General features: G+C 38.3%; 4 protein-coding genes across 7 annotated transcripts in view; 2 read left to right on the plus strand and 2 right to left on the minus strand.

The window, feature by feature from the left end:
• Window positions 1-5,276, plus strand: part of slc35b4 (solute carrier family 35 member B4) — a 5,833-nt gene extending 557 nt beyond the window's left edge. The window contains exons 2-10 of the mRNA XM_083547590.1: window positions 1-49; window positions 1,386-1,488; window positions 1,574-1,623; window positions 2,232-2,313; window positions 2,455-2,515; window positions 2,680-2,789; window positions 3,823-3,898; window positions 4,268-4,343; window positions 4,440-5,276. The exon at window positions 1-49 is cut by the window's left edge and continues 65 nt beyond it. Of these exons, the coding sequence (XP_083403716.1) occupies window positions 1-49; window positions 1,386-1,488; window positions 1,574-1,623; window positions 2,232-2,313; window positions 2,455-2,515; window positions 2,680-2,789; window positions 3,823-3,898; window positions 4,268-4,343; window positions 4,440-4,686 (854 nt within the window). The 3' untranslated portion in view covers window positions 4,687-5,276. The remainder of the gene's footprint in view (window positions 50-1,385; window positions 1,489-1,573; window positions 1,624-2,231; window positions 2,314-2,454; window positions 2,516-2,679; window positions 2,790-3,822; window positions 3,899-4,267; window positions 4,344-4,439) is intronic.
• Window positions 1-24,107, minus strand: part of LOC310729433 (dynein light chain roadblock-type 2) — a 130,721-nt gene that overhangs the window by 62,169 nt on the left and 44,445 nt on the right. The window lies entirely within an intron of this gene.
• On the plus strand, window positions 7,815-16,760 carry chchd3b (coiled-coil-helix-coiled-coil-helix domain containing 3b). Of its 3 annotated transcripts, none has more exons than XR_014534526.1 (8): window positions 7,815-8,114; window positions 11,582-12,632; window positions 12,751-12,844; window positions 12,982-13,162; window positions 15,106-15,500; window positions 15,575-15,645; window positions 16,062-16,197; window positions 16,363-16,760. XR_014534526.1 is itself a non-coding variant. In XM_083547355.1 (8 exons), exons 1-8 carry the CDS (start codon window positions 7,857-7,859, stop codon window positions 16,387-16,389), a joined length of 1,902 nt encoding a protein of 633 aa, XP_083403481.1. In that variant the 5' UTR covers window positions 7,816-7,856; the 3' UTR covers window positions 16,390-16,760. The 3 variants fall into 3 exon arrangements, 1 of the variants encoding a protein (XP_083403481.1); XR_014534527.1 differs by having other exon boundaries at window positions 15,403-15,500; XM_083547355.1 differs by having other exon boundaries at window positions 7,816-8,114; window positions 15,417-15,500.
• gpr22b (G protein-coupled receptor 22b) lies at window positions 19,004-23,854 on the minus strand. Of its 2 annotated transcripts, XM_083547357.1 has the most exons (4): window positions 23,594-23,752; window positions 23,367-23,494; window positions 21,484-22,501; window positions 19,004-20,679 (listed from the first exon to the last, which is right to left on the minus strand). In XM_083547357.1, the coding sequence occupies exon 4, from the start codon at window positions 20,673-20,675 to the stop codon at window positions 19,356-19,358; it is 1,320 nt and encodes a 439-aa protein (XP_083403483.1). In that variant the 5' UTR covers window positions 20,676-20,679; window positions 21,484-22,501; window positions 23,367-23,494; window positions 23,594-23,752; the 3' UTR covers window positions 19,004-19,355. The 2 variants fall into 2 exon arrangements, with proteins under 2 accessions (XP_083403483.1, XP_083403482.1); XM_083547356.1 differs by having other exon boundaries at window positions 23,367-23,854.

The raw sequence follows: 24,107 nt of genomic DNA on the forward strand, positions 1-24,107 counted from the left end.
TCATCTTCCAGAATAATTTTGGACGCAAGAAACCAGTCATACCAATCAGGTAAACACTAACACTGTCAGTGTAGACACAACAACCTGCACTGATTATTCACTGTGCTACTGAAATAATAAACTTCATTCTTATTATATTTCAGCAGGTTTTATCTACTATTAATCCCATTGTCCCAGCTTTGAATGAGCATTCATTCATCTAGTCATCCATTCATCCATCCACTGACCGCCTGCCATCTGTCTATCCATCCATCCATCCATCCATCCATCCATCCATCCATCCATCCGTCTGTCTATCCATTCATCCTCCCACCCTTCCACACACCCAACCACCAACCCACACACCGACACCCACCGACCGATACATTCATTCATCCATCCATCCTAAAAAGTATATTCAAAGTATAACTGAAAGTATGAAAATTAAGTAAATAATTATATACATATATATATATATATATATATATATATATATATATATATATATATATATATATATATACATACACACACACACACACACACACACACACATATGCAGAAAGGAATTGATCTGTGTACTGTGTATGACATATATTGACAGAAGTGAGGATTCAAGTGTTTCAGTGTGATTGGCATTAGTGTCCATGTGCTGGTATAAAAGTGACATAAAGTGAAGTCCAGGTACTAGGTTCTGGTGTTTCCTGGTTTATATGATGATATGATATGATATTATATTATATGAAATGATATGACCTATGATATGACCTATGATATGATATGACATGACATGTTATGATTTGATATATGATATGACATGTTATGATATGATATAATATGACATGTTATGCTATGATATAATATGACATGTTATGATATGATATAATATGACATGTTATGATATGATATAATATGACATGTTATGATATGATATAATATGACATGTTATGATATGATATAATATGACATGTTATGATATGATATAATATGACATGTTATGATATGATATAATATGACATGTTATGATATGATATAATATGACATGTTATGATATGATATAATATGACATGTTATGATATGATATAATATGACATGTTATGATATGACATGATATCAGCCATTTACAACTCATTCATTTACAACTACTCACAATTTGTAAATGTTTTTGTTTCTTTTGACAAGTTATTCTTTTCAATATCAGCAAAACAGGAATGCAGTTTGAACAATATAGTTATATATAATGTGACGTTAGACGTTAAATGTGGAGCTGGAAAATCTATTCCCAGCCACAAATAGCACAGCAGCTCGGCCTGTGTTTTTGCAGCTGATAGCTGGCTAGAAAAAGATAGATTTTTTAGCAGTGGCATGCTGTTACATGTTCTACTCCGCATTTTGATCCTCTATAGAAACTATGTGATAATGGTGACCATGTTCTTCGCTGTAAGCGTTATCAACAACTACGCTCTCAATTTCAACATCTCGATGCCATTACACATGATCTTCAGATCTGTAAGCCTTTCACGTTTCTCCTGTCTATCAATCCATCAATTTGTGCTTTCCATCATATGACTGACAGAAATGTTTTCCTCTGCAGGGCTCTTTAATAGCAAACATGATACTGGGTATCATCATATTAAAAAAGAGGTAGGCTCTCCAGGAATTTAAAACCAAGTCTAATTGAATAAATGTAAAAATAGGAATGCAGCAAGTGATATCTTGATCTCACATATACAGAAATCCTGCACAAAAATAATTTTTAAGTTGTGCAGTGTTTTTTCTACGACCACTGGTTATAAAATCAGGACCCTCACAATTAATTGTATTTGTTTATTTTATGAATGATAATTTTTTATCATTTATAATTATATAATAAAATATCATTAAATGTTTATAATATTTTTTCAATTATAATTAAATATAGAATTTACGTTTAATACTTATTAATGCTTGTGCAGTAAATCTTTATGAAGGATGGCAGGAAATCTGGAAGGCTCTTTATTTTATATATATATATATATATATATATATATATATATATATATATATATATATATATATATATATATATATACACCAGTGCTGTTTCATTTATGGGTATAAAATTTATTTTTGTTTCTTACAATTCTCACAGGAACATGTAATTAAAATCACACAATGTTGCTTCATTAACATATATATATTTTTTTTTTTACTGAATCCCAATAAGTGTGGACATCCTTACCAATGTTGTTTGCTGTTTGTCTCTCATTCAGGTATTCACCAAGTAAATACCTTTCCATATTTTTGGTGACAGTAGGCATCTTTATCTGTACCATCATGTCTGCCAAGCAAGTGGTAAGCATGTTGGCAAATTCTTCGCTAACTTTTCTGTCTGGATTACATTTTTCTGAAATTATTATGCTTGTATCTATTCGTTAGACATACTGTTAGATGTGTTTACCTTTGTTTGATCAGTTTTGTTAACATTTCTCCTAGAGTGCTAAACAGGCTGCTACAGAAGAGGAAGGAGTGCATACTCTTCTGCACTGGCTTTTAGGTAGCTGTGGGTCTACATCTTTTTTTTATGAATGTTGTTAAGCCATAACAGGAGGCTTGGACTGATTTTTTTCCCACCCAGATTGGATTCCTGTACAGCTTTCTTTAGAGAATGTGTGTAAGACTACACCAGTGTAAAGGCTTGAATTTCTATTTTTATTTAAGGTATTGGTATTCTGACCTTTGCCCTGGTAATGTCTGCTTTAATGGGCATTTTTCAAGAGACTCTGTACAAGAAATATGGCAAGCACTCGAAGGAGGCTCTCTTTTACAATGTAAGTAAAACTCTGTGTTATACAGTAGACCAGGAATTTAAAGCTGTTCATACCTGAATAACTGATCAATAGCGGCCAGTTTGAATGTGTCTACATAATGTTTGTCTGTGCTGCAAAACTAGTTCAATGTTTGCACAGTGTCTTCATTGTACACTTGATGCAGGTTAAGATAAGATAAGAAAAGACAAGACAAGATAAGATAAAAAAAAAAGGTATACCCCCACAGTGGGGAAGTTTCTCTGTTACAGCAGCAAAGAAAAAGAAATGTGCAAATATATACAAGAATACAGACATAATACAGTATGTAGTATATACACAACACAATGTATAAATACAAAAGAAGAAAAAAAGAGAGCATGAGTGAGTAGTTACGCTATCAGACATATTGCACATAGGTAATATTGTACGGTTTTAGATTATTGTTATTGCACATGTGTCGCTTGTACTATAAAACTTTGTTATAGTTATTATTGCACAGTTAAACAGTAATAACAGTGTATATTTTGGTGACTGGTTCACTGAGAGCAGCTCTGATTGTAGAGTTAAATAGCCGCAGGGAGAAAAGACCGTCTGTATCAGACACTTCAGACACTTAGGATGTAACAGTCTGTCACCGATGGAGCTGCTCAGAGATGAAACTCTTTCATACAGGGGGTGAGAGTCGTTCTGCAGTAATGATGATCTTTACCTCACAGTATCAGATACACTGATGAATTAATGTTGCTTTTGTCTTCTATCCAGCAGAAAGGAAACCGCCTTTCCCATTAACTCCTGTACATGTTAATAAAACACATCTCAGCTATACATTATAGGTGTACTCTTCAAATGAAGGAAACAGAAAATCAATCAACAGCTTCTGTTTTAGGGAAAATGTATGAGGATTTGAAGGCAGATCTCCATTTCTCACCACAGAATCTAGAACTTTTTCCACAGAGTATAAATAAATGGTGGCACAGGTGTGAATGGAGCTCCAAATGTAATGTGTATTGATTTTTATTCTGCTGTCAGTGTAATGTCTCTTTTTTTTCTTCAGCACTGCCTGCCATTGCCAGCGTTTCTGCTGCTCTCAACTGATATTTATAATCATGCTGTACTCTTCAGTCAAACCAGTGAGTCTTATTTTCCTTTATATGCACTTAGTTTTTTTTGTTTGAGTGCTTCATTTTGGTTTCTGTACAGGGTCTCCTCCCATTGATGCTGTAATGCAGACAAAGCAGCAAATGAGTTATTTATAAAGCAAATAGGTTATTTATTTTCATCAGAAGAAATTTAGTTTAAGAAGTTTATTTATATTATGTTTTACATGTGACTATTTATCCACCAGTCAAACAACAGTCACCAGTTGTAAACAATAGAGGATTTAATTATCAAATTAGGCTATACATTTTTCTCCAGGCATCACTGTGTGAATCAGCCTTCCACTGCTCACAGATATTCATTCTGATTCCTGTAAATGCCTCAATGTCCTTTCCTTAAAGCCCCTGTGGAAATCCCTGTGATTGGTGAAACTATACCAGTTATGTGGTTGCATTTAGCGATGAATGTCTTCACCCAGTATCCTTTGACCTATGGCAATATTTTGATGCACAATTTCTCTGCAACTGAGATCTTTTTTATCAGTTAATTCTTCCCTTAACCCTACTTCCTCAGATATGTATGCATTCGGGGTGTATTCATTCTAACCACAGAGTGTACCTCACTTACTGTTACTCTAGTAGTGACTCTTCGTAAATTCCTGAGCCTCATCATCTCTATACTGTACTTCCGCAACCCATTCACAACCTGGCACTGGATTGGAACAGCAGTGGTCTTCCTAGGCACGATGCTCTACACTGAGGTGTTGTCCAACATCCGCATGGCAGTAAAAGGAGAGAAACCGGTCAAGAAGACAGAGTAAAAAAGATTAACACAACAGAATACCTCTGTGTGTGTGTGTGTGTGTGTGTGTGTGTGTGTGTGTGTGTGTGTGTGTGTGTGTGTGTGTGTGTGTGTGTGTGTGTGTGTCTTAGGCAGTTTTGCATTGCAGATTCCACTGCCATGCAGGTTCTTTATAGTTTAAAAATTTCCCAAGGTTGTATTTTAGGGTTAGAAAGAAAAGGTATCTTTTGTTCCCAGATCCACACCATTATCAGATCTCCTAAGGGAAATATGCAGTAATAAGTCGGTAGTATACTAGTACATTTACTGCATCCTGGATATCAGCTTAAGGGTGTCTGTATCAGTTCAAATTTGTTACATTTTTCATCCAAGGAAAAATAATGGTTAAAGAATCATTGCTGACCATACATTGTGGTTCTGTTCAGAGATTAAAATTTCGAATAGAAATGTGTAATAGAGATTTTATGGGCTGATATGAACTTTGTGTTTTGTATTTATGACTCAAGATGAGTCTTAATGTCTCAGTAAATACACTGCCTCACAGCCCTCATGTTAATCAAATTTCCACCCTTCTCTCTTTCTGTAATAAAATTAGCCTGTATTTATTAATCCACAGTATGTAACTCATTATTTTTGCCCATATACCCTGCACATTCTGTAACTACACAGTGACTAATGTTGCTTGGATATAAAATTTTAGAGAGTCAGACAGTGAATCATGCAAAATCCAATGGCTGAAACCTCACTGATATTACAAACGCTCTGACATTGAAGACTCGTTTAGTCATGGTAAACATCTTACAGAGAACTTTAAAATATAGTGTAGACTTTTTGAATATTAGTTTTTCTCCATTTTGTCCAGTGTCTATTTGTAAATAATAAGCTATTAATTAGTAAAAAAATATTTATTTGGTTATAGATAGATAGATAGATAGATAGATAGATAGATAGATAGATAGATAGATAGATAGATAGATAGATAGATGTCATTGCATAGTACAGGTACACCACTATGAAATTAAGTTTAGCATCTACAAGAAGTGCAAATAGTAGCAATTGTGCAAGCTGACAGGTGCATATATATATATATATACAGTGGGTACGGAAAGTATTCAGACCCCCTTAAATTTTTCACTCTTTGTTATATTGCAGCCATTTGCTAAAATCATTTAGGTTCATTCTTCTTCCTCATGAATGTACACATAGCACCCCATACTGACAGAAAAACACAGAATTGTTGACATTGTTGCAGATTTATTAAAAAAGAGAAACTGAAATATCACATGGTCCTAAGTATTCAGACCCTTTGCTCAGTATTTAGTAGAAGCCCCCTTTTGATCTAATACAGCCAGGAGTCTTTTTGGGAAAGATGCAACAAGTCTTTCACACCTGGATTTGGGGATCCTCTGCCATTCCTCCTTGCAGGTCCTCTCCAGTTCTGTCAGGTTGGATGGTAAACGTTGGTGGACAGCCATTTTTAGGTCTCTCCAGAGATGCTCAATTGGGTTTAAGTCAGGGCTCTGGCTGGGCCATTCAAGAACAGTCACGGAGTTGTTGTGAAGCCACTCCTTAGTTATTTTAGCTGTGTGCTTAGGGTCATTGTCTTGTTGGAAGGTAAACCTTCGGCCCAGTCTGAGGTCCAGAGCACTCTGGAGAAGGTTTTTGTCCAGGATATCCCTGTACTTGGCCGCATTCATCTTTCCCTCGATTGCAACCAGTCGTCCTGTCCCTGCAGCTGAAAAACACCCCCACAGCATGATGCTGCCACCACCATGCTTCACTGTATTGGACAGGTGATGAGCAGTGCCTGGTTTTCTCCACACATACCGCTTAGAATTAAGGCCAAAAAGTTTTATTTTGGTCTCATCAGACCAGAGAATCTTATTTCTCACCATCTTGGAGTCCTTCAGGTGTTTTTTAGCAAACTCCATGCGGGCTTTCATGTGTCTTACACTGAGGAGAGGCTTCCGTCGGGCCACTCTGCCATAAAGCCCTGACTGGTGGAGGGCTGCAGTGATGGTTGACTTTCTACAACTTTCTCCCATCTCCTGACTGCATCTCTGGAGCTCAGCCACAGTGATCTTTGGGTTCTTCTTTACCTCTCTCACCAAGGCTCTTTTCCCCGATAGCTCAGTTTGGCCGGACGGCCAGCTCTAGGAAGGGTTCTGGTCGTCCCAAACGTCTTTAATTTGAGGATTATGGAGGCCACTGTGCTCTTAGGAACCTTAAGTGCAGCAGAAATATTTTTGTAACCTTGGCCAGATCTGTGCCTTGCCACAATTCTGTCTCTGAGCTCTTCAGGCAGTTCCTTTGACCTCATGATTCTCATTTGCTCTGACATGCATTGTGATCTGGAAGGTCTTATATAGACAGGTGTGTGGCTTTCCTAATCAAGTCCAATCAGTATAATCAAACACAGCTGGACTCAAATGAAGGTGTAGAACCATCGCAAGGATGATCAGAAGAAATGGAAAGCACCTGAGTTAAATATATGAGTGTCACAGCAAAGGGTCTGAATACTTAGGACCATGTGATATTTCAGTTTTTCTTTTTTAATAAATCTGCAACAATGTCAACAATTCTGTGTTTTTCTGTCAATATGTGGAGCTGTGTGTACATTTATGAGGAAGAAGAATGAACTTAAATGATTTTAGCAAATGGCTGCAATATAACAAAGAGTGAAAAATTAAAGGGGGTCTGAATACTTTCCGTACCCACTGTATATATATATATATGGGATTACAGTTACAATATTAAAGTTAAATTTTTATATAACCAATCATTCAACCATCTTTTTACTGGAATATTTTATTGATAACATAATAGAAAATGGTCAAATATCTATGAAAATTGAATAACTGGTGTGCATCTGCATCCTCAAAACCCACCTACTCATATTAAGTAAATGCTAAACGGAACTGTATTTAAATTTATTTTTTGTATTTTTTTTATTAATCAAACCTTTTATGTCAAGATCAAATTTGTACAAAATGGGTTGCATATGTGCGAATTTACAAATGTGTCGGGTTTTTCTCAGCCCATTTCGGATACCACAAGCTCTGACCAGGAGCGCACACTTTTCAGTGAAGCGCGGTTTGGATTTGAGGTCAAGCTGCCACTACACATCCACTCTCACATGACCAATAACAAGCGCTGGTACTTAGGCGCTCTTTGCCGCTGTCCAATAGAATGCCGCATTCAGGTGGGGGCAGGATGGGGCTGGGTCTGATGCTGGAGCATCAGAATGGGACTCGACTCCAAATAATAACAGCTAGTGACAGCTTGGCCTTTATTAATATTAGGTTTCCGGACGTGTGTGTGTGTGTGTGTGTGTGTGTGTGTTTGTGCGCGCGCGCGCTAATAGTAATGGGAGGCAGCAGCAGCTCCAGAAACATGTCACTGGAGTCTGAGGACGCAGAAGGGGTCGTGTTAGTAAAGGGCATTCGGGTGAGTTTAACAGAGTAAAACTACATTCTTCTCTTTCTGATTTAATGCTGCAGGGCTTCATTTCCTAAACGAATTCCATGGAAAAGAAAAACAGCTCATAATTTATTTCTCAGTTACACACATTGGTGGGTTTGATTGGTGTATAAATTCCCCGCATCATATTAACGGAGTCCTGGATACAGAAAGGTACAATATGTTCTGTTTAGCACAGCCAGCAGACACAGTGATGTAGCCAGGATTATTATTATTATTATTATTATTATTATTATTATTATTATTATTATTATTTTATTATTATTATTATTATTTTATTATTATTATTATTATTATTATTATTATTATTGGATTTCAATTATAATTCGAATGATTGCTTACTTCAATTACACCGATTTAATCTAAGTTAAGCATGTGTCAACTTCAATAATAAAAAAACCACACTAAATCTCTGATTCCTAAATTGTGTTCTGTGAAGCATTGCTGGTCTTTGATATTTTTTATTTTAATTAGTCATTTAGAATCTATATTAATAGATAAAAGTCATTCCACAGTACATGGAGCCTAAAAATAGGCCAATCTTTACTTAATGTCTTCTGCTGTTGCAAAGTTCATGAACAAAAAACTGGGCAAAATAGTATAAATGCATGAGCCTCATATTTGCACAGTTATGTAAATTTAGTGTTCATTTATTTACAGTTAAGCAGGTCCTTAATTAGCGAAATGTTTTTGTGTAACTGTTTAAATTGATGATTATGGTGATGATAAATGTCATCAGTGTATATGCTCCACAAGTCGGCTGCGAAATGGAGGAGAAGGAAAAATTCTGGAGTGTAGGTGAAGGGAACAGAGGTGATGAGGAGGTCAAGGTTATGGCTTTAAGGAGAGGAATGTGGAAGGGCAGATTGTGGTAGATTTTGCTAAAAGGATGGAAATGGCAGTGGTGAACACTTATATTAAGAAGAATGAGGATCATAGGGTGACGTATAAGAGTTGAAGAAGGTGCACACTGGTGGAATATGTTTTATGTAGGAGATGCAACCTGAAGGAGATTAGAGACTGTAAGGTGTTGGCAGGGGACAGTGTGGCTAGACAGCATCGGATGGTTTTGGAAGTGAAGAAAAAGAGGAGAAGAGTGAGGACTGAAAGAAGAATAAGATGGTGGAAACTGAAGGAGGAAGAATATAGTGTGAGATTCAGGGAAGAGGTCAGACAGGGGCTCTGTGGTGGTAAAGAGGTGCTGGATGATTGGGCAACTACTGCAGAAGTGATAAGGGAGACAGCTAGAAAGGTACTTGGTGTGACATCTGGAAATAGAAAAGAAGACAAATGATGAGAAAAATAGTACAAGGAGATGCAGCAGCAGGTGAAGAGAGATGTGGCAAAAGCCAAGGAAAAGGCATATGAGGAGTTGGACCCTAAGAAAGGAGAAAAGGATTTGTACCGATTGGCCAGGCAGAGGGACCGAGCTGGGAAGGATGTTCTGCAAGTTAGAGCAATAAAGGATGGAGATGGAAATGTGTTGACTAGCGAGGAGTGTGTTAGGAAGATGGAGGGAGTATTTTGAGCAGCTGATGAATGAGGAAAATGAGAGAGAGAGAGAAGGTTGGATGGTGTGGAGATGGTGAAGCAGGAAGTGGATAGGATTAGGAAGGAGCAAGTAAGAGTAGCAATTAAGAGGATGAAGAGTGGAAAGTCGGTTGAACCAGATGACATACCGGTAGAAGCATGGAGATGTTTAGGTGAGATGGCAGTGGAGTTTTTAACAAGATTGTTTAACAGGATTTTGAAAGGTGAGAAGTTGCTTGAGGATTGGAGAAGGAGTGTGCTGGTACCGATATTTAAGAATAAGGGAGATGTGCAGACCTGCAGTTACTACAGGGGAATAAAGTTGATCAGTCACACTCTGAAGTTATGGGAAAGAGTAGTGGTGACCATCTGTGAGCAGCAGTATGGTTTCATGTCAAGGAAGAGCACCACAGATGCATTATTTGCTTTGAAAATGTTTAAGAAGTATAGAGAAGGTCAGAAGGAGTTGATTGTGTGCAGAGTGTGTTTGTGGATTTAGAGAAAGCGTACGACAGGGTGCCGAGAGAGAAGATGTGGTAATGTATGAGGAAGTCAGGTGTGTCAGAGAAGTATGTGAGGGTGGTGCAGGACATGAATTGGGACAGTTTGACAGCAGTAAAGTGTGCAGTAGGAACGACAGCCTGGTTCAAGGTAGAGATTGGACTGCATCAAGGATCGGCTTTGAGCCCTTTCCTGTTTGCAGTGGTAATGGACAGGTGGATAGACGAGGTCAGACAGGAGTCTCCATGGACTACAATGTTTGCGGATGATATTGTGATTTGTGGTGAGAGGAGGGAGCAGGTTGAGAAGAGCCTGGAGGGGTGGAGGTACGCGCTGAAGAGAAGGGGAATGAAAGTCAGTAGGAGTAAAACAGAGTACATGTGTGTGAATGAATGGAGGGCAGTGGAGTGGTGCGGTTGCAGGGAGAAGAGGTGGAGAAGGTGGAGGAGTTCAGGTACCTGAGGTCAACAGTGCAGAGTAATGGAGAGTGTGTTAGAGAAGTGAAGAAAAGAGTGCAGGCAGGGTGGAGTGGGTGAAGAAGAGTGGCAGGAGTGATTTGTGATAGAAGAGTATCTGCAAGAATGAAAGGGAAAGTTTATAGGACTGTGGTGAGACAGTGGCATTGAGTAAAAGACAAGAGGTGGAGCTGGAGGTAGCAGAGCTGAAGATTGAGGTTTTTGTTGGGAGTAACGAGAATGGACAAGATTAGAAATTAGTTTATTAGAGGGACAGCGCATGTAGGTCGTTTTTGGAGGCAAGGTGAGGGAGGCGAGATTGAGATGGTTTGGAAATGTGCAGAGGAGGGACATGGGGTATATCGTTAGAAGAATGCTGAGGATGGAGTCATCAGGAAGGAGGAAAAGAGGAAGGCCAAGGAGGAGGTTTATGGATGTGGTGAGGGAGATGCAGGTAGTTGGGTTGAAAGAGGCAGATGTGGAGGACAGAGGGGTATGGAGTCGGATGATCCGCTTTGCGACGTTGAAAGAAGAAGAAGAAGAATGCACATTTGCTCGATGTGTCTAATATCCACATTCTAATATTCATAGGAATGAATCTGCTGTAATCATGATGGCGGTTTATGATTACTTATCTTTTTTAATTTAGGGGTCTATGCAGGCAAAAAAAGTAAGAAAGCTTGGCATCCACTAAAATGTTTACCTATACTTGCCTAATAGTTCTTTAGTCAAATTAGTGTAATGTATATTGCATGTTCCCTTTTATCTTAAATGCAACAAACTAGGTAAAAGAAAATAATATAGAGATAAAATATAAAAGATAAAAAGATTTTTTTTTAAAAGATAAAAGACTAGTTGTTTAAAAAGCTAGAACTGCTTATGTTCCAGCAGAATTTTTTTATAAAGTGAGTATGTACAGCTTGTAAACATTTTATATATAATTAACAGATGACAGATAGAGTGATTGATCGAATGAAGGAGTCTCCATCAGCCCAGCATCCTCAGTCCAAAAGCTCAACCTGTCCTTCAGTAGGTCAGCGTTTAACCACTCACAGTGGGACCTTGGCCCCTACTGAGCTTTTGTCACCAACACTGCCCCATTCTCCTTCGTATGCCAGTGCACTGGTACCACCGCCTCTGCAGGAATCCATTAGTCCACTTGTATCAGTGAGCCAGGAGACTCCAGCTCCATCTACATACACACCTACTTTTGAAGCACTTCCCTCAGCCAGTGTTACTGCAACTGAGTCTGTGCCTGATCCTGTGCTTTCAGTTAAAGAACATGTAGAAATATTCCCACCCACTGATTCTGTCGATCCAGTGCCAACTGTTGAGCCTTTACCAATAATCACATCTCCATTAAATTTCACTGAGCCTGTGGTCTTGCCTCTACCTGCTGAGCCTAAACCTTTAGTATTGTCATCTTCTGCTGAAGCTGTGGACATTTCCCCATCTACAGTAACTGATACTATGATGTCTCCTCCACTTAGTGAAATCATAACCACATTCATTGAAGCCACAAGAATGCCGCTTACTGATAATGTGCTCATAGTTCCACCTGTTGACACCACACCCTTGCCTAAAATGGTTAAACCCACTGATATACCTGTGGAATCATCTGTTCCGTCTACACATACTCTGACTCTAGATACAGCTATTTCTGTTGACCATGTAACACTGCCTACAACACCTTCCTCTGAGCCAGTGGTTGAGACTGAAATGCTATTCTCGCTGAAAACAGCACTTCCAGCTCCTATTCGATCAGTTGAAATTTCACCAGACATGCCACCTGTCAAGCCTAGAGACCTGCCCAGTGACCTGGAGGAGCTGCTGCCTCCTCCACCCTCTTCTGCACTATCTGAGTTCTGTAAAGTTTCCTCAGGATTTTCTCCCAACGAAGATCACCCAGCTCCAGGACCTGCTGTTGAGCCAGCTGTTGCACAGCTGCTTCCGCCTCTAACTGAATCAGTGGGCCCAGCTACTTCTCCACAGGCAGCAGGTAAGGCTGGTTTATCATGTTAATGATGTGTTCTCATTACATTTTTAAAGGCACATGTTGATTAAATGTTAAAACTTGTTTTTCTAAGAGAAAAAACTTTAGTGTGTCTTTTATTTAGTCACTGATGAGGTCCTAAGAAAGCAGATCAGAGAGGAACTTCAGAAAGTCCTGAAAGAAGAGATGAGGATGGCACAGCTGAAGATCCAGCAACAGTAAGGAAATGGAAATACCGTTGTCCTTTTTAATGTCAAGTATGCCTTCATGTCTGACAAATGTCTATCATGTCTTTTATTACATGTGTATTATTCATCAAAGTGTAGACCAAAAAAATTGTGTGTTTGTGTTTTAGGTTTGAGAAGGAAAAAACTAAGGCTAAAGCAGAAGCTTTGGCCTTTGTTCGGGAGCAGATTCAAGCAGAGGTTCAAAAGGTCCTGGAGAAAGAGCAGTTAGCCCTTCAACAGCTTCTAAAAGATGTAATTATGCAGGGACGCAAGAACATTCAGAATGAGCAGCCTGCAAATCATTATTACGTAAGGCATACTGAGATTGTTCCACATACAGTACACAATGTGCAAAGTGAGGGTAAACACATTTGAAGGGGTACACAGGCTTTAATCCATTTAACCAAACTCCTTGTCAAAAATGTGCCATTTTAGCAACACATAGTAAGTTTCTAATCACACTGGCTAAAGCGGGTGCAAAAGAGGGCAGCCCTATATTTTCTGTGCAAGTAATTTTGCCACCAGTTTGCCACTGAAAATAAATGTAAACATATTAAATTTCATAATTCAATTGTAAGCAACTTATTTTAGTTTTACTTTTAACACATTTCTCACATTTCATGAATCAGTTCACATTTTTTTAAATGAAATCCACATGAAATTGACCCGCTAGGCTCCACAGTGACTCTGACCAAAATAAAATGGTTACTGGAGATAAATAAACTAATTGTAATGGCAAAAGAATAAGAGTTGCATTTCATGTTGGTGTTTCCTGTGATTGTCTTACACAGGGTGTAGCTCTACTTCATGCCCCTGACCAGAATAAAACACGTAATGAAGATGGATAAATGATTGAATACAACCGCTCACACTAACCCAACAATTAATGAATACTTTTTTGTACAATGATTTGTTTATTTATGTCACTTTATAGTAAAAGAACCTGTTATAAGTTACATTTTACATTTCCTTCTGAAACTATTGGACCAAGTCATTTTTATTTATTTTTTTGCTGCTTATTGGTATTTATATGTAGGTGTGTTAAATAAAATATAGTTTGCTATGTTTTTAATTACATTAAGTCAGCCGGCTGCATAGCTCTGCATGTCACCTCTTAAGATTTAGCCTTCTTTTTGACATGCATTTGTTCATAAAAAGGTTAAGCCAACATGAAGATCAAAGCTGTCTATGAGAGAAAAGCAAGCTATTTGAAGCTGAGAAAAGACAGAAAAACAATCAGAGGCAAATATCACCAGTGCAGCCAGATGGAATGTCTTGAAAAGAAAGAACCCACTGAAGTACTAAGCAAAAAAAAACACCAAGTGGGATGGCCAATGAAAACAACAGAATGACAGAATTATTGTAAATCTGTAAAGAACTCCAATATTTTAATAATGATGTATCTCATGATGGGAGAAGCAGAATGATTTCACAGGAGTTCACAGGAACATTCTGTTTGCCAATTTACAGAGAATTGCATACAAATTAATTTGGAGGACCTTCGTCATGTCACAAGACAATGTTCCAAGACACTCTGTCAACACACCAGACTTCATTAGGCAGAACAAGTAGAAAGTTGTAGTCTGACCAGGTTTATCACCAGACCTTAAACCATTTCAGCATACATTTCAAGAATCTGTGGTAAAGGCTTGAAAAAGCATCATTAAAAAAGAAACCAACAGTTTGTTCATGTCAGTGAGAAGCAAACTTGATGCAATTACTGCAAGCAATGGATACTTACACATATTAAGTGTTATTTAACACTTAATTAACATTAACTCTAATTTAAAAAAAATTTCTATTGTTTTGCTCAATTAAATAATAGGCAGTCTGACATAGAAACATAAGGTTTTATGTCTACATTTTATATCGTTTTAGATATAAATACCCAAAAATATATGCCAAAATCTCTAACTATTTTCTTACATTCATCTTTTGTTCTCAAACTGAATAGATTTAAATCTACAACAAACATAAATGAATTGGCCCTGCCTTACCAATTTATTACAGAGGGGACTGTAAGTTGTCAAAGAATTGTTGGGTTCACTTTAGTGTTAACCAAGAGGTGCACAGTTGCTTGGGAGCCATCATATAAAAACTGTGACACTGATTTCAAAATAAATGATTTCACCCTGAAAAAGATTTTTTTTTTACTTTTTCTTTCTGGGTAAAATTACAATATTTTCTTTGTTTTCCTTTACCATTCTCTCATTATTTCTTTTCTTCCTTCTGTTTCTGCTCCTGCATTTCAGTGTGTGGAGAGGAAGGTAAGTGCAGTGCAGTGCAGCTCAGCCCTGTCTACAGCGTGCTTTATTACTATCATTCCCGACTCTTCCTAAATTGTTCTTGTGAATCTTAAAATGATAAGTTTAAAATTTTAAGTTCTCTATATAATATATTAGCTTTACATGTAAATGGTGCATGATAAGGCACAAATCTCAGTTCTAATCGTTTCAAACCACACACCGATATTGTTATTGAGGATGTCTCCAGTAATTAGGTAGCTTAATATAGAGTCCCAGCTGATTAGAGCTCTTTGTGTAAGTCAGTGTTTCTGAAGCAGATTCAGAAGCTAAAACAGAAGGAGAGTAACCTGGTAAAGCAGGACACCATGTACATGGAGCAGCTTGCCAAGCATGAGGAGAAGGTAAGAAACATGTTCAATATAACCACAAGAACCATAACAATAATACTCATATCCTTGGTACGTCTTTCATGCAGACTGCACAAATCACCAAAGTCTCAGCAGAGAGCTTTAAAAAGGGTCTGGAGGAAACTCACAAACGTTTCATGTGAGTAAGTCTCGGCATGTGATGTGTGCTTATACTCAATTAGACATTTAGTAAAGTCTCAGCACCATTATGCATCTGCAGAATCAAGAGGTTGAAAATATAACATAAAAATAAACCTAATGAGAGAACTGTGGTTAAAAATTAATTCTTTCGTCCTACAATCTATATACTGTATGTGTTTGGGTATAGATGATATGACAGTTGCCTTTAACTGATGTCTAAATAAACAGGGCAATGACTTGCATAGCTGGGATTATTTCATACTGCCCAAGATTTAAAATTACAGCTACTCAGTCTAATGGGAGACTGTATAATTACAAAACTGTGTGTGTGTATGTTGCTCTCTCTCTCTCTCTCTCTCTCTCTCTCTCTCTCTCTCTCTCTCTCTCTCTCTCTCTCTCTCTCTCTCTCTGTAGGAGGTACCAGATTAAGCCAGTTTGCTCAAAGCTGCAGAGTGAGATTTTGCAATGTTATTTGCAACATATAGGCCAGACTATGAAATGCTCCAATATTGCCTTGCAGTATACGAAGTGTGTGAACGCTGCTAAGCAGGTACAGCATCTCATTGCACTTTGATTGGTTTGAATGAAATTTTCTTTTTAGGACCTGACTTTTATGATTGCATCTCCCTTGAAAATACTGTGCAGACTGTGTTAGTATTTTACATGAAATAGGAAATTTGTGAGTTGTCTTTTCATGTTATTTCTCTCTTTCCAGAACAAGAAGGGGAACACAGGGGGTTAAACCTGTTTCCAGGATGAACACTACTGTTATGAAAAAAAGAAACTAACTGAAAGATAGAAGAAAAGCATTGCAAACAAGTTAACACATTTGTGCAAGACCACATCTTTCTGTTACTATACTGGAAAATGCAAGAGGTCATGAACATGCTGCTAGCATTATTTATTGCAATTTCCCAAACCCATTCATACCCAAAAATTTGAGGATGTTTGACATTAAAACCACATTTTAAGTTCAAGGAAAGGAAAAATCACTTTGCCTTGTACTTTTATTTAACTGAAAAATGGATTAAAGCCTATTGTTATTTCTAGAGATCTGTGAGATACTGCTGTGAAGGAAGAACGTAAAATACCCTCATTAAATAGTCAGAAGTGTTCCAGTCTCTTTGCTTGTGAAGTTGTGAAGATGCATATCATTTGCAATTTAAATGGTACGAGTGGGAGTGAGTGTGGAGCTGACCTGTATTTCAGAGGGAGACCTCTGCCAAGTCATAAGCGTCTTTCAACATTTGTCCACAAGGCTGTGCTGTGGTGTAAAGCTTTACATCCTCATCCATTCTAAAGTATTAAACCTTAACAAGATGCTTCATCACTTCTAAACCACTCAACAAGCTCCTTGTTTACATCACCAATCAGTGTTACAACATGTGTTATTCGGGACAGATGTGCGATATGCAAAGTGCTAATTAGCCTAAAAGAAACAAATTCTATTCGTTCGTCTAATGTAATGATGGCAAGTCAGAGATAGTAGAAAGACTCAAGTGTAATGAGATGCACAAAGTTTTAGGGCAGCGTCCCACATTACTCCACTGGTATAGCACTTTTTAATCATCCGTTGAAGCTGTCAGATGTGCTTCCACACTCCCACACACTCACACAGAACAATCACACAACATCGCACACTCCCTCACTCACTTGCAGTGGTGGACGAAGAACACAAACCATGTACATGAGTTAAAATAAAGATACACTCTGTAAAAGTAAACGTGCTCCTTCAAATTTTTACTTAGTATTTGCCTTCAAACATACTCAAGTATCCAAAGTACTATGATTTATTATGGCTAAAATGTTCCTGATATAATTTCTGTCACAAGACATTACTTAATCAACTCAGTTTATGTGAAAAGACTCTTATGTTGCTCTCAGCACACCAATCTATTAATAGAATGAAATGAATTATTCAAACACTGATTGAGATCTATTATTGTTATCACGAGCCCCAAACCTTCTTTTCAACGTCTTCAAAACAAATGCACAAATAAGGCCAAAGGTGTTGTGGCAAGTTTCTTCCATCATTTATTCTCTCTAAATGTTCTGCTTGCTGTTGAACTGACGCTGAACTGTATGTTGGTTATCAGTAGATACCACTAAGCGGCATCAAAACAAGATCAAAGCACAGCGTGCTTTACCCTGATTGGTGGTTCGCTATGTGCCTGACCAGTTACATTTTTATCCACTCATAAATAAAAAGGAACAACTGATTTCAGAAAATGTAGTAAGAAAGATATTTGATTTTGAAATGTACTGAAGTTAAAGTAAATGTCTTCCCAAATAGAAATACTTCTAATGTACAGATATGTAAAAAAAGCTACTTAAGTACTGTAACAAATTCCATTTACTTTGTTACTGTCCACCATTGCTAACTTGGTTCCACACGTCCGTGCTAGAAAGAGTAAGGCAAAGGCTGCACTGACATTTAAGATTAAAACTCTATAAACATGAAGTGGGTAGTTGAGTTTGTGCTAATGACCTTTTTTGATTGCTCTGAAAAAACATGTTGGCTGGGACAAATTCCTTATTACATTTTTGGCTGTCAAAACAAAAGTGACCTTGATCAGACAGGGAGCTCAGGCATTTTATTAGACACGCAACGCTCCTGCACATTAAACAGCTGGGCTTGAAAATAGGAAATGGCCCCCTGCAGTAGTGAAAAACAGTTCTCATAGGGTGTCTGTGTATGAAAAAAACAAGCCCCAGAAAATTCTTAAACAGACCAACTTCTGGTTGATGAACATTGATTATTGAAATTTTTTCCCCATAATTTGTATGCCTTTGGGATGGACAGCTCTAAATTTAAGCCTCCACTGCCTATTTAACATTGATCTTCCCTTGTGTAATGCAGGGCAAGCCAGTGTCACGTGGCTTACTGTAATATTGATGTGGAGGCCATCCTAAATTAAGCTCTTTTACTGAGCCTGAATGCCCTTCCATACTGGAGGAAAACACACGTTTGTGTACTGAAAACAGCAATGACCTTGAACAGAAGAACAAATTCACTGTGTCTGTGTGGAAAATAAGGTGAATGACTCTCCAGTCTTCTTTTACATTCTGCAGTGTTGAAACTAACCAGGCATTTCCCTTGCTCGCAAGTCACTTGATGTAAGGCATAATGCCAGGAGGCTTGCATGCCTTTTTAACTACAACTTTGTGTGTACACAGCAATTTGCTAAATAGTAATTTGAATAATGACTTGCTAGTCCATGATGAAAACACAAAGGGGGAAGAGGATAATATAATAAAAGAATGGGACATAAAAGTGTATTACATCACAAGGGTCAAAAGTAAAAGTTTCTGATTAACAAAGCAACAATAATTTCATGTGTTGAACCCCAGAGACATCATTTTTGCCTAATTTATTACAAATATTTGTGTCGGCCTATGGATTCTATTATTTATACATATACTATTTAAAGTGTACATATATATATACACATCTTTCAATCATAGAATTATATATACATTGTTATAAAAACATGCAGTTTTCAACAGCACAGTGAATGTCATACTATTATATTCAATTTCAATTTCATATAAATAGTAATAAACTGATATTAATGTATATATTCACATCTAATACAGTTCCATCTATAGCACACACTTCAGACTCTCTTTCCATTATGACCATAATGAAGATTATTTGAAAGTTTTTGAGGCTACAAGGTGTACTGGTGTTCCTGCAAGTACTGGTACTCAGTCAACATCTTCAGATGATAGACACTTTTGTTTGGCTTCATGGTCCTCAAATGTCACTTTTTTATTCCTTTTTGGATCAATCCAAGAGTTTTTAATGACTGAATTGGTGGGCATTGGGTCTGTCTCAATGATAGACACCACCCGTTTTTTCATTTTACTTTTTAGAACCTTTTGAAATTTTTGCCGAGTGAAAGCGTAAAGGAGCGGATGAAAGACTGTTGTTCCATACGCCATGACCAAGAGGCCCAGACGAAGCTTCACATTGAGGTCGCTGGGTCCTGTGCTGAGGATGATGCTGTTTAGAACAGTAATGGGGGTCCAGCACAGCAGGAAAGTGGAGATGATAAGGAGTGACATGCGGAACACTCGCTTCTGTCTCTCCCGACGCTCGCGATGGCGTTTCACAGCTCGCCGCAGGGCAATGATCACAGACACTGAGGTTCTCATGCCCAGTGGTACATTACGGTTCCCACTACTGGCCTGAGAGCCATCTGTGACTTCGGGCAGCTGCTGTTGTGAGGATGACATGAGTGAGATGTTCTTTTTCCATCGCATTTTTTTCTTCTTCTGTGAGGCGTGGAAGCGTGTTCCAATGCGAATGTTTAGCGCCTGCAGGATTTTAGAGTAAGTGACCAGCATTACCACCGCAGTAAAGCAAAAGATAGGGATCTGTGCAACCAGGTGGTAATACAAGCCTAACTCTGTGTAGTACTCATTCACATGCACCACAGCAGTCTGGTTGGCTTTAGTGGGTTCTGGTCCTAAGAAGCCCACCTCAATAAAGGGCACCAAGAAACTAAGAAAAGACAACACCCAAACCCCCCCCAAAAGGGCCACCGCTCGGCCCATGGTCAGGACACGATTGGCTGGTTTGACAGAGATATCATAGCGATCAAGTGTGATGGCTAGAACATTTGCTGCCGTAGCCACGCTAGCAAAGGACACACAGGCCTCATGGAAGCAACAGACCAGCACGGTGTCACTGTGCAGTGAGAGAAGCAGCACAACAATGGTCAGAGGGATGCAGCAGATGCACACCAGCACATCCAGCACGTGCAGGTTCATGGTCACAATGTTGCTAACGGAGTTGACCAGGTTAGACTTCATGCAGTACAGAACCAGCACAGTGAGGTTGCTACTCAGGCCCAGCACTATCTCCAGCATCAGAAAGCCAGTCAGGGAGACCTGGAAGCTGAGAGGGTATGGGTGAGGTTCATCCGCCGTCATGGCTGGGCTTACGGTCTCTGTGATATCCAAGACTGTAACGTTACTCATGGTGCCTTCTTCCTCCTGTGTTGAAGGGATAGGCTTGTGCATTATCCTGTTCCAAAGTATGGGGCAGAATTAAAATGTATAATCAGGACAGATCACAGATATTAACATCAAGTTACGCTTATGAGATTCTATTTTAGTTGTAATAATTAATAATATATTTGCTTGGGTGACACACATAACCACAAATATGCATGGCTATATTTTATTGCTTATAAAACTGAAAGCTATGGAACAGGGATGAGGAAAACCCAGTAAATATGAGCTTGTTGTTAAGCTGTGGTGTTCCACAGAAATTAAATATTGCATGTTGTATCTCTTTTTTTTTCAAACTTGATAAATGCAATAAAAGGAAAATGAAAGGGAACAGGAAACAAACTGGGGCAGATACATTTTGATAAACTACCTTAGAAACGTCAAGCACAACAGACAAGTAACATTTTTCATTTACTGCCTTTTAAAAAAAAATTAAATCCAGCCATATGCACTTCAACAGGTATAAAATATTTTATCAGCATCTTCACACTAATGTGTTAATTTTCAGAAGATAAATGAATAATTAAACATAAATATTACCAAGTATCATGTTTTTCACTTGGCATTGTGTTTTTGTACAACAAGAAAAACCAATAGCAGTGGCAAAGGTTTGGGGGTAGGGTGTGTGGACATCATGTATTATATAAAGAAGCTTCAAGGTCGCTGTATGGCCACATAGAGCTCAAGGTGACATTAAAAAAACAACAAAGTAAGGGTCAGATTTGTACTGAAGATAACAATTTGAAGGTGTTTTCTGATATATAATATATTGCTTGGCAATATCCTTATGGTAATCATATAAGTATAAAGAACTTACCCCTCTCTAGTGCGCTGTATCTTTCAGTATCCACAGCTTGTGGTTGGCCCAGAAGAGTCTGGGCAGAGTCCAAATTGAACATCACACCCAAGTATTTTCAAAGAAGAGTTTTTCATCTTTTGTAATCCTCACAGTCCAGCGGGGAATTTACATCTCTGGGCTTCCAAAATAGATTGGCACTTTTTTATTTTTTATCAAACTGCCACAACCATGTTCTGGTTTACTAGTAGTATGCCAGCAATCACATTCCCTGTTGATAGTGGATAAAACTGTCCTATATCTCTCCCATTTAGAAACCTCTTTCTGTACCAGTTTGAAGCAATTAGATACAAGTCTAAAGCCCATAAAGGTATTCCAGTGTATTATTTGGAATGGTTCAGAGCAAAGTTCACACGTTGATCTATTAATACATCCACTTCAGGTTTAAAAATAACAGTCTTTAAAGCTTCAGATGCTTTCAGTTATTCATAGGGTTCGAATGACCCTGTCCTATATCAACGTGCCTTTCTGTTGGTTGAACTGTATTCCCGTAATTAAGATTTTATGGACCAAGCATGACGATAAGTCCTTATTGATTTGCTGTTGTTGATTTACATAAACCTCCACCAAGGAAACCAAGGTCACAGTATTGGTGAGGTCAGCCCTTATGGTTGTGTTTGTGTGGAGGGGGGACTTTTATCCCCCTTGTTAACAGTAGCCCATAAATCCAGATTTTGTCATTGCACTCACAAATAATAAATCCATCCCCTTCTACTGAAGTGCATTTAGTCATTTATTTAATGCCACTGTTTTTCCCTGTTTTTAAATAATGACATTTTCCATCTTCAGTATTAGCTCTACTGAGCAATCTGGATTTAAATGCTTTATGGACAGTCAACTTATAAAGAGGATAAGTGATGAGTCCTATTGCCATGGGTCCTCTCTTGGCAAATTTCCGCAGAGTATTGGACTGGTGCTTGTGTGGACCACGCATTGCCTCAAAAGCCCATTCCCTTTCAGCTCCATTTCTCCAGAAGCCCTAACAGAGGAAGAAAGAGCAGAAAAGCCTATGTGAACTGAACAACCTGAACTAAGCCTGTCACCAATCCCTGACGTAAATACAGCCATGCATTACCCATACCTGCTCCTGTTGCAGGCTGAGGAAGTACATTGCCTCTGGATTTAATTATGGTCTCTGTTAAGGTAAGAGAAAGGACAGCTGGGGAGCTGCAGAGGATAAGGACCAGGAGCTTGCATCTAATATACATATACACAGCTTCCCATACTAAGCAAGTCCTTTTTAGGAAAGGTGTATGTGATCTTAAACTGTGGACTAAATATCTGTCACTGTGCATGTTTTTGTATTTTAAAATATAACATCTAATTAAATTGTGGTATTAGGTTTTTTTTTTAAGATAATGGATCTATTAAATTGTGATAATTGAACTTGCTCTAAACACCACTGACAGTTTGTTATTGATGAGAATAAACACAGGCTGGTGTTGAGCACAAGCAATATATGTTGGAGCTGAAGATTGGTTTGCTAACATTTTGGAGCGCTAAATTAAAACACTTGATATTTGTATGCTACAGAAGGCTCAATATTACCCAGCCAGAAACACAAGAGATTGATGCAAACAGCTTACTCCTGGTAATGACTTATGTTGCATCTTATATACTGTTTATCTTTTTCTCTATCTTTTAAAGAAGAGCTGGTGTATCCATGGGAACCCAAACTCATGAGCTCTGCTTTCTCAAAAAATAAAAAAATAAAATAAAAAATAAATCACCTCACTATATTAGTTTTCAGTGTAACAAAACAAGTGACTTTCCAAGATATGGCTGATTGTCAAGTGAATGTGCATCCTTCTTAATAGTCAAGGTTGTTGATGTCACCAACTTACCTCCAATGTTAAGAAAATCCCAGCAGGTACCTGCTTCAAAAGAATCTTACAAATCCCAAATGGTGTAAAAGGAAGTATGTTGCTTTAGGGTTTCACCCCGGTATCTCCCTGAGGTTCCCAGAGCTGCACTGAAGAAAAGCATTAAACATTCATATTCCTTTCATCATCCAAACGGACAAGAGTGCCAAGAAAATGAGAATACACAGAGAAATACAGGCAGTCCTCACACTTTTTTGTCCTGTCCTCCTTATCCCTGCTTTCTATCTCTCTTCTTCTCTATTACACACATATGTACATGAACACACATTGCCCTCTCTATCTCTGCTTTGCTCTTCATGCTGTGGTGTGTGTCAGCGTGTGTGTGAAAGCTTGGCTCATCTACCCCAGCACGCTGTTGCACACTCTCACCCCACTCCTACTCTCTCTCTCTCTCTCTCTCTCTCTCTCTCTCTCTCTCTCTCTCTCTCTCTCTCTCTCTCTCTCACTGCGGAGGTTTTGCAGTGCTACTCTCCATCCTGATTGGTTTGTTATAATGGAGTTAACCCTTTTGTCTCCTGCGAAAGGAAAGCAATCCTGCTTCTGTTTTTAGCCAATTCTCGCCAATCATTTATTGGTGATGTGAGCTAGAGGTCTGCTTGTGGTCTGTATGAAGCTTGAACTACTGAGCACATGATATTGCAACGGCGAAACTCATACTCCATGATCAAAATGGATAGTTTTCCTCAGGGGTGAAGGGGACAA

Source organism: Silurus aristotelis, assembly GCF_946808225.1.
Source record: "Silurus aristotelis genome assembly, chromosome: 7".
In the NCBI taxonomy this organism is placed as follows: domain Eukaryota; kingdom Metazoa; phylum Chordata; class Actinopteri; order Siluriformes; family Siluridae; genus Silurus; species Silurus aristotelis.